Source organism: Drosophila miranda, chromosome XR (assembly GCF_003369915.1).
Source record: "Drosophila miranda strain MSH22 chromosome XR, D.miranda_PacBio2.1, whole genome shotgun sequence".
In the NCBI taxonomy this organism is placed as follows: domain Eukaryota; kingdom Metazoa; phylum Arthropoda; class Insecta; order Diptera; family Drosophilidae; genus Drosophila; species Drosophila miranda.
Genome location: NC_046674.1, coordinates 15,860,293 through 15,869,806, shown reverse-complemented (window position 1 = coordinate 15,869,806; position 9,514 = coordinate 15,860,293). Strand labels below are relative to the sequence as shown.

Sequence of the window (9,514 nt, the reverse complement as noted above, 5' to 3'; positions counted from 1 at the left end):
GTGTCCAGGTTCATTCGGCCTACGGCTTCGCTGGTTGCCAGCCATAAGAAAGTAAACCAATTTGCATACATTTTACAAAAACCAGATACATAGATACTCCCACTGGCAGTGAAGATTTCGTGGAAAACAAAAAATCTGAAAGATATCACTCATACGCACCGCGTGCCACAGGTTTTACGGGTAGGGGTAGGGTACAACATAAAAGGAAATAAAGAAGACCAAGAAAATTGCCCAGCGGAAATTACGCACTTGGTGGCACTGTCACTGCCTCGTATCTGTGCCGAGGGGCCGCCACAACTGTAGGAGTTGGATTCGGAGTGGCGGTTACAGTTTTCAGCATCATGTTTTGGCCTGGCTAATTTAGTAAGCTTACCAAACCGCTTTTGTTAGCCCACTCCCGGTCCGCGTTTCTACCATTTGTAGTGTCCGTAATTATAAATCAATTGCTTGCAGGATGTTCTGTATTTGGCTTTGCTCCCCCTGCCACAGATCTGGCAGAAAGTTGCGTGACATTTGGCAAATCCTCCGGGCATATTTCCACAGCCTGAGCATTGGCGTGCCACTTCTGCTTCTGCTCCTGTGCTTGGTACTCCTACTTTTCCCGTTTACTTACCCTAGTTCGTGCCGTTTCGCAGGTCCATCTGTTTGCCCGGGTGGGTCCATTGCTCGTTTGCTTTCAATCTAAGTCTGGCTGTTTTCCATTTTTCTTGGAATTTGTTTTCCACGCAAAAAAGCGAGAGAATCAGCACAATTTCATAGCACGGCCCCTGTGGCTCTATAGATATTTATAAATATATTGTTATACCCGGTAGCCTAAAATAATAGGGTATGCTGAATCCGAACAAGGCTGAACGAAACCTTTTCGACCTCAAAGATAACAGATACTTAATCATCTTTCGATGGCTGAATAATTCGCGACTATAAGGTATCTTTTAGTCGGAATTTCGAGCATATCTTTCTAGTTGTTTTTATGTATTTATATTTGATGCGTTTGCCGCTGGTGTTCTGGATGCAGCGGTGTGGGTGCATGACTCCTTGTAAATATTTTTATATGTGTCTGTGGGTGTGGATGTCCGTGTCCGTGTCCCCATATATTTGCTACAGATTCCTGATTTATATACCCAGATGTGTATTGACTTGGTGCCCATTTCGATGTCTCGTTCAGTGTGTGTTCAGTTTGCCGTCGGCGGCTGTGGAAAATGGCCTCGTAAACGTTTAATAAAATATGATTTCAATTGATTCGAAACTCGCATTTAAGCAGTACGTACTCCTGCTTGAATGTGTTTGTAAGTCGTCCCGGATTCCCCCAGGCAATCAATAAAGCAAAAACAAAGTGCCCCAAAGAGAGAGTGAGAGCCACCTCCAAATCCCCGACTCCTTCTGTCTGGGTCTGTCTGTCTGTCGGTCTCCGGAGGCTTTCGTTCGCCTTGACTTGGTCCTCAGTTATCCGCTTAGATCACTCAACTAAAAAACTCAATTTGCATATTAATATTATTTGGGGTTTTTTCTTGTTGTGAGGCCCTTTGCTGCTCCGGTTCCTCCGGTTGAGTTTCGCCGCTGGGTCTTCATCCTTTTATCAACAAAAAGAACAGCAACGAGGGGCAGAATCAACAGTAGTGAATTGAATCTGCTCTGCTTCAACGCCTTTTCCGTCGCCCTTTGATACGAGTATGGACAGGACTATACACAAACACACACTCTCACACTCACGCTCACGACAGGTGCTCTTCCCAGGTGCATACTTTGGGGAGCTGCTTGAGGAAGCTCTGCTCAACATTACTACCCCATCCCATTCATGCCTCTTCGTTTTGTGGGTCTTTGTTCACCTGCCGGACAAAAGCCGAGCAGGACTGTCAGTCAGTGTGTTACGGCTATTTCATTTTTATTGGAATTATGTCAGTGTTATTTTGTCATAATCATAACAAGAAAGGATTCCTAGCTTGGGGGCCGAAGCCTTAAATACCCTTGCAGATCCATTGTTCCTATGGCAGCTGTCATACCGATGTTGATGAAACTCTGCTGAACCATGTTAAAGCACATAAAACATCTCAAACAGCTCATCGTTGACTTTGCTTGATTTTTCATCTAATACGCTTTTGTTTGGGAAATGCTTACGGGTCTCAAATAACTGGTCAAAGCCAAAATACTCTCCATACGGATGTACATATGTATATGTATATATATATTTCTCTAAAAGCTTGAGAACCTTTCACAGCTTTAATAATTATCCGCAATTAACTTGGAACTTTTGCACTTGATTTGAGTTCCCCAAACAAACTCGAATTAATAATGAAATATTGGTTTTTGGGGTTGGAGTTTTGGTTTCGGTTTCGGGTTTGTTTTGACGAACGCAAATGAAACTGAATAATTTAGCATTGAGGAATATTTGAATTTAATATTTCATCAGGCTGGCGCTGGCGGAAATCGGAATTAGAATATAAATGGGCTCCCATCCAATCCGAGTGGCTGTAGTCAATCATCACAGTAGAGCGGTCCTGTCCGGATATGTCAGGCACTCGCTATCGTCCCCGTTTGGCGGATGGGGAGCTCGCTCCACTGCCATGGCCTGTGGCCCTGTATCGGAAGCTCAATCATATCTCGTGGCCCCTGGAGGTGGGCGTGGCTGGCTGGACAAAGCATTTGGAGAGTTTCGTGCTCATCGTTGGATTTCTGATCTTTTGCGAGCATAACGAAGTGGACTTTCATTACCTGATTGTGAATCGGAACGATATCGACAACTTTCTGACGGGCATGCCCACCTATCTGATTCTGGTGGAGATGCAGATACGCTGCTTCCAACTGGCCTGGCACAAAAATCGCTTCAGGAGTCTACTGCAACGTTTCTACAAGGATATCTACGTCCAGAAAGACTCGGAGCCGCAACTCTTTGCCCACATCCAACGTCAGATGCTGGCAACGAGACTTAACTCGATTGTCTACCTGCTGGCCCTATTTAACTTTCTGCTGGTTCCCTTTCAGAATATCATTTACCATCGCCGCGAGATGCTCTACAAGCAGGTCTATCCATTTGACAACACCCAGCTCCGTTACCTTATCCCCTTGATCGGGCTCAACTTCTGGGTGGGCGTCATCGTCACCAGCATGCTCTTTGGAGAACTTAACGTCCTCGGCGAGATGATGATGCACCTGAATGCCCGTTACGTTCAGCTGGGGCAGGATCTGCGGCGTAGTGCCCGGCGGTTGTTGGGGGAGGCCAACCAACTGGAGATGGCTGCCAGTTATCGCAGGGAATTGACCCGCATACTACGTCGGAATGGTGCCCTTCATGAATTTGGCGAAGAGGTCGAACAGGAGTTCAGCTTCCGCATCTTTGTGATGTTCGCCTTCAGTGCAGGCCTCCTGTGTGCCCTGAGCTTTAAGGCCTACACGGTATGCCAAAGCATTCCTAATTATTCTTATCCCACTCTGTCGCTCTCCTCAGAATCCACTAGGTAATGTGGTCTACATTGTGTGGTTCTTGGCCAAGTTCATGGAACTGCTGTCCCTTGGCACGCTTGGCTCTATACTCTACAAGACGGTATTACGACAAAACCTCGTATTCCTTCACATTTCTCCCAAATTTATGGTTTAATTTGCGTCTGACAGACGGATGATCTGGCCCTGATGTACTACACGGCGAACTGGGAGCAGGTGGTCCATCAATCGAACAATCGTCAGGAGAATCTCAGGCTCATGAAGCTGGTCACCCTGGCCATCCAACTGAACTCGAGACCGTTCTTCATAACTGGTCTAAAGTACTTTCGTGTTAGTCTGGCGGCCGTACTCAAGGTAAGCTTCGATTGCTTCCCAGGTTAGGTTTTAACTAATATAGTACTTTTTCGTATTTAAATTTGCAGATCATTCAAGGTGCTTTCTCCTACTTTACCTTTCTGAATTCGATGCGCTGAGAATTCCGTATGGCGCCACATCTCAGTTGCCCATCACTCCTACTTCCCCTTTAGCTTTACTAGATACCCGCTAACAATGGAACAGAGCCCCACCCATTTATGTTTGGGGGATGGGGTTTATTCGTATTCAAAGATATTAGCACGTGCATGACTGTGATTTATGGAGCTCGGAGTACAACTGCAGCGTGATGCACAGTTAGTGCATTATCAATCCACCGCTCTGCTCTCGACTCCACTTATAAGGAGCACATTTAAAGCAAATGAAATTTGCTGCTGCGTTGACAGCTGCAATCCAAAGACGTTACCCGGCACATCGATATCCTTATAGCCATAACTGTCAGCCATGACTGAGTGGCAGCGATTGGCAGGGCTTTCGAGCAGGAGCATGAGCAGGAGCAACCTATCATGGCACTACGAGTATATAGAAGGGAATACATGCATCCACATCCACATCGCACATTGCAAAATATTCACCCTATATATTTCTACATACATAAATATCGATATGTGGGAAACATAAATCGGGTAAAAATGTCGTTACAAATATTTTATAACAGGAAATCCGTTATTTATACGCATATTGTGCTTTGCAGGGTTAGGGAAGGGTACTGAAAAGGGGATGAAAAAGAGCATGGGATGGGAAATGGAGTAGGAGGGATCCAGAGCTCGGCTTCAATCGGCACTTGGCAAATATGAATGAATGTTGTTTGCGTGTCTTTTGCTTGTCCTCCTCCTTGCTCCATAGACATCCAGACACTCATAGTACTCCCATTTCTTACCATCTGGCCGACCATCCATTGCCTGATTGAAGCGACAAAATGCAAAATCCTTATGAATTGGCTACAATTTTATTTATTATTACTCGTTCTTCTATTTGCTGCCGCTGCCTCTGCCTCTGACTGCCACTCTCGGCATGGCAAGGCGCTTTTCCCGTATTTCTATGGCAGCTGCTGCTGCTCCTCTCTGCTGCTAGTCCTCTCCACTCATCAGCAATCTACTCCCAGCAATCTCCTATTCAGAGAGTGCGATTGGAAAAGCAGAAGCAGAAGCAGCTCCTTGTGCGACAAACGACTTGTTTTGAGCCACACAAAGTGGCGTTCCCAAGGCGATTCGATTCCATTATGAAGGCTGGCAAACCGATGGCAAATTGCAAAGGCGCAATTGATATTGGTTCTGTGCATTGTGTTAACAAAGTGCCAATGCCGTCAATAGGATGATGCAGAAAAAGAATAAGAATACGAAGCAGAAGTAGAAGAGCATCAACTGCAAAAGTTCTTGAAATGATTTCCAACTAATAATTGGCCCTCACCTCGCTGGGTTTCTTTGTGGAAGGGGAGTAAGCCTTTCGAGCTCCAAGCAAGGAAGTGTAATCTTCATTAATATTTGTTTATCCTAGCTACAAAGGATGTTTGATTCATCATTCCAAAAATAATGTAAACAAGATTTTAACCAGAACTCATTTTCTTTAAACTAATACATATGTATACTACGCTTCGTTGTGGCGCACATTGCAAACCTTTCATGTAAGTTTAAGTTTTTCAATACTTGTTTGTATACATGTATGCACGCAATACTCGGATGCTGCTCCCGCCATCTTAAGTTGATCCTCTCCCGTTCTCGCCTTCCGCTACATCTCTGGATGCTTGGTCTGTTTCATACACGGGCATCCGTGTTTTAACTCAGTCATATAGTCTTCTCGATCCTTCTCTGTTGATGTACCCTGCAGCGGAGTTGAGCTCCTTCGCGGACGGTAGGGGGTGGGTCGAAATTTTGAAATATACTTGTAAAGGATCGATAACCCAGGAGTATGGATACCAAATATGGTTGCTCTACTTCTTATAGTCTCTGAGATCTAGTCGACCACTTTTAGCGAAAGCCAAACCATACCTTGAAACGTGTGTATTAGAGAGAGACAGAGCGAGAGAGAATGCAATTTTTTCTTTATTCTGGCCATAATAATGCTACGATCTGGTGCAGATTATGCAGTTTAGAAGATAAAGTCATTCTCTAGGATTCTGCGTTAGTTTTTGGTTTTCTCGTATCTTTAAAATTGTGGGTGGCTGAGATTTACGGATTTTGTGGGGGCTGATCAAGAATATATGTATGTACTTTATGGGGTCGGAAACGTTTCCTTCTGGACGTTACACACATCCATTTTCACCACAAACCTAATATAACCCTATACTCATGGGTCACGCATGGAAAAAATCCGGCTCACCTCCGCAAAATCCTGGGTATGCCCTTGTATATCTTTGCCTGTTTCGTCAGAGCCACGAATGTATCGCTAAGTGTACCATTATGTGGATGATGTTGGTGAGGATCATGCACTATAGCTACGTGCTGAAAAACTGCGATCTACTCTGGTGGAAGGAGCAGCTGACGAACCGGATAGTAGGTCCCATGATTGTTTTGTTGTACATTGTGATTTTCAAGGTGTCTCCCATCGTGTTCCTGTACATGAAAAGGACGGACATGCTTTTCTCATTCCGTAGCAGAGCGGCTACGGTAAGCACCTGACGATGGTCACAGATTTGGACAATCGCAACATAGTCTAGGGATAGTGGACCCGTTGGTTGGAATATTCTCGGCAACTTGGTATTGTTGTGTGAGCCACAGCAGCAGCAATATGCGGCTCCCAAATTTACAAAACTTTTTAATTAGATTTTGCCAACAGTCTTTACTGGGTCCTGCTTCCCACTGACGGGTTGGTTCTAGTTAATTTTCACTTTACCAACATGTTAATTTTAATGGCCCACGCTCAAGTTTAGACGCTACTCACCAACAACCACACGCATGAAAAATATAATATGTTGTTGCCCCTCGAGTACCCAAAGTGGCAATTCCTCCATTGGTGATGGATGGAGGTAAGAATGCGTCTGGAGTGTGCCTGGGAGTGGAACATCCGACGCATCGAAATTAGTAACTTTCCGTTCTACAGACCCTAGATTTTGTTTCCAGTAATTAATGAATATTTGTATTTATAAAGTAATGGAAACGCTGAGTGGAAAATGAAAATACAATCTGATAATTAATTAATTTCTCAGAAATAGTGTGTCTGTCATTTTATGCTTTACAGCTCGTATATTCTAAAAAAAAGGGTGTTAATAACTAAGCTTATGCTCTATGTATCTATAGCACAACCCTTCTTAGACATAGTCATAGTCCATATCAAGGGCCTCGCGGTGGTCCGGCAGTAAGGGATTGAAATGTTGCTTCATAGTTCGTGTGGGTGGTGCTGGTGGTGTGGATGGTGGTGAGAGTGAAGGCCGGGGCGGTGGCTGCAAATTTCCCCATTGCCGGCGCCAGTGACCTACAGGACGCAGATTTAATGGTGGCGCGGAGTGCACGGGCTTCTGCTGGTAGTAATGTTTGTGAATGGTGACGGGACGAAGGCCGAGCTTCAGTCTTTCAGCCCTCTTGTTGGCCAGAAAACGCTTTCGATCGAAGGCATCCACATTTTGCTTAACTCCGAAGACCAGATTGAGGAATGGTTTCACCAGCACACTCAGGGCCACAAAGCCCAGGAAGCCAAAGACCACTGGAGAGACGAGCGTGAAGAGAAAGACGCCCAGGGTGAAGGGATTGAGAACCGTGAAGAAGGCCACGAACTTGACGAACGGATAGAGCACCTGTCCCACATGGCTGAGGTACTCCTTTTTCTTTTTCTTGAAAAGGCTGTTGTGCCGCAGGAGATACTTAATCTTGCTGAAGGGACGATGGGTGGTCGTCGGAGGCTTTGTAGTGGTAAGGGTGGCCAACAGGGCAGTGGATACTGCCATGGATGGGGTCTGATGGGGATGGGGATAGGAGGGATATCCACCGTGATGTGGATGGTGGTAGTAGTGGGGCTGTTTGGTGGGATTTGCGAAGATCACATGACCCGGCTGGAAGAGGCCCAATACAGGGGATTCGGTTGGCTCCGGCTTCTGCTTCTTCCTCTTCCGCTTGCGCTTTCCCTTTTTCTTTCTTTTCTTCTTCTTATCACCCTTGTCGCCTTTGTTCTTCTTCCGCTTTTTGCGTCTCTTCTTGCGCTTCTTCCGACGACGACGTCGTGTCCGCTTGCGGCGTCGGCGAATTCTCTTTCTTCGGCGGCGAATTCTCTTTCGCTTTCTCTTCTGACTGTCCTTGGCCCGACCCTGCTCCTGGGGCACGCCCTTGTGCTGGTCTTTGAGCAAGTCCTTGTGCTGCGGCTTCGGCTCGACCTCCCCAACGATGGGCTCCAGCACCTCAAAGCCCTCTTCCTCTTCTGCCTCATCTTCTGGGTGATGGTCTTGTTTCTTTGCTGACTCCTCCATAAGAGCATTCACGATGTGGAAGGGCTTCATCGTTGTGGTGTGCCTGTACGCCTCCTCAAGATCTTCGCTCAGCTGTTGCAGAACATGGAAGGGCTTTGTCGTAGTGGTTTTTCTGTCAAGAACCTCCTGATCCATGTCCAGAGCCTCGAGGATGTGGAAGCTGGCATTGGACTTCCTTTGGAGCTGCATGACCTGCTTCTGCTGCTCCAGGGCCAGTTTTCGCAGCACACTGAAAGGCTTCACTGTAGTGGTCCGTTTCAGCTTGTCGCCCAAGTCCTGCTGCAGTTGCTCCAGCACATGGAAGGGCTTCCTACTGACCCGTCTGTCGGGGGACTGGAGCTGTGGCTGCCAGAGCAAAGTACGCCCTTCATTCTGTTGGATCTCGGATGAGTGGTTGGATTTGGCCTGAAGCAATCGCGCATACCCGTATAAAGTTTCGTATATTTTTGCAAAATTAAAAACATAGAGAGCTTCCTCTTCCACCGCTCCAGTCCGATGGACGCTTTGGGCACTAAACTCCAACTTTGCTAATCCATCACGCCCCGCCTGCTCGGCCTGCTTGTCCGCCGACCGCTGGGTGCGTGCCCGGCCGCAGTTTTGTAAAATCAACAGAAATATAACAAAGTTCCTAACACTTTTGGCACTTGGTCTCTGCCCCATTTCGATTCATGTTGCCATGTTTCAGAGGGTGGTGGTCGGATGTGGAGCTGTGTCCTGGCTTTGGCTCTGGCTCTTATTCCGTCTCCGTTCTATTCCCTTCTTGGCTTTGCGATTCAGTTTGATGTTTGATTTAATTTCAACTTTTGCGTTTCACTTGCCAGCTACAACTAAAGTCCGGCTCTTGGCCATTGCCACTTCATCAGCTCGGTTGACGGTTGACGTTGCTGTCTCTCCGCCTCTGTCCGTTCTGTCTGTTCTGAGCGGACTCTTCGAGAACTTCGCCAACTTGTTGAGCGGTGGGTTAAAGGGCAGGCAGCACCCATTTCACTTTTCGCCTGGTAAAAGTACTCGCTCTTGATTTCTGGTTTGTTTTCGCCCCTTCTCCCCCAGATTCAGTTTTCTTTGCTTTGCTTGTAGTTTTGTTATAAAAGTAAAATTTATTACTACTTAGTACATTATCAACGGTTCTGCTGCTCGTTATGGTCCCCATTCCTCTATCCCCCATCCACTATTTCCCCTCGCTTTGCCCATGTTATGACAAATTCCCGTATAGCCAACAACTTGCCAAGCACTTAATTATGTTTTTTGGGCACAAAAACCGAAAACTGCTGTCTGCCTTTCGGGCCAACTTCTACGTCTCTGCACAGTGTA

General features: G+C 46.3%; 2 protein-coding genes across 2 annotated transcripts; one reads left to right on the top strand and one right to left on the bottom strand.

Moving 5' to 3' along the window:
* The first annotated feature begins 2,505 nt into the window (after positions 1-2,505).
* LOC108150946 (odorant receptor 74a) lies at positions 2,506-3,908 on the top strand. The gene is made up of 4 exons (XM_017279280.1): positions 2,506-3,390; positions 3,443-3,538; positions 3,607-3,789; positions 3,858-3,908. The coding sequence occupies exons 1-4, from the start codon at positions 2,506-2,508 to the stop codon at positions 3,906-3,908; spliced, it is 1,215 nt and encodes a 404-aa protein (XP_017134769.1).
* Positions 3,909-7,054: 3,146 nt separating this feature from the next.
* On the bottom strand, positions 7,055-8,863 carry LOC108165328. The gene has a single exon (XM_017301361.1). The coding sequence runs from the start codon at positions 8,861-8,863 to the stop codon at positions 7,055-7,057; it is 1,809 nt and encodes a 602-aa protein (XP_017156850.1).
* Positions 8,864-9,514: the final 651 nt, after the last annotated feature.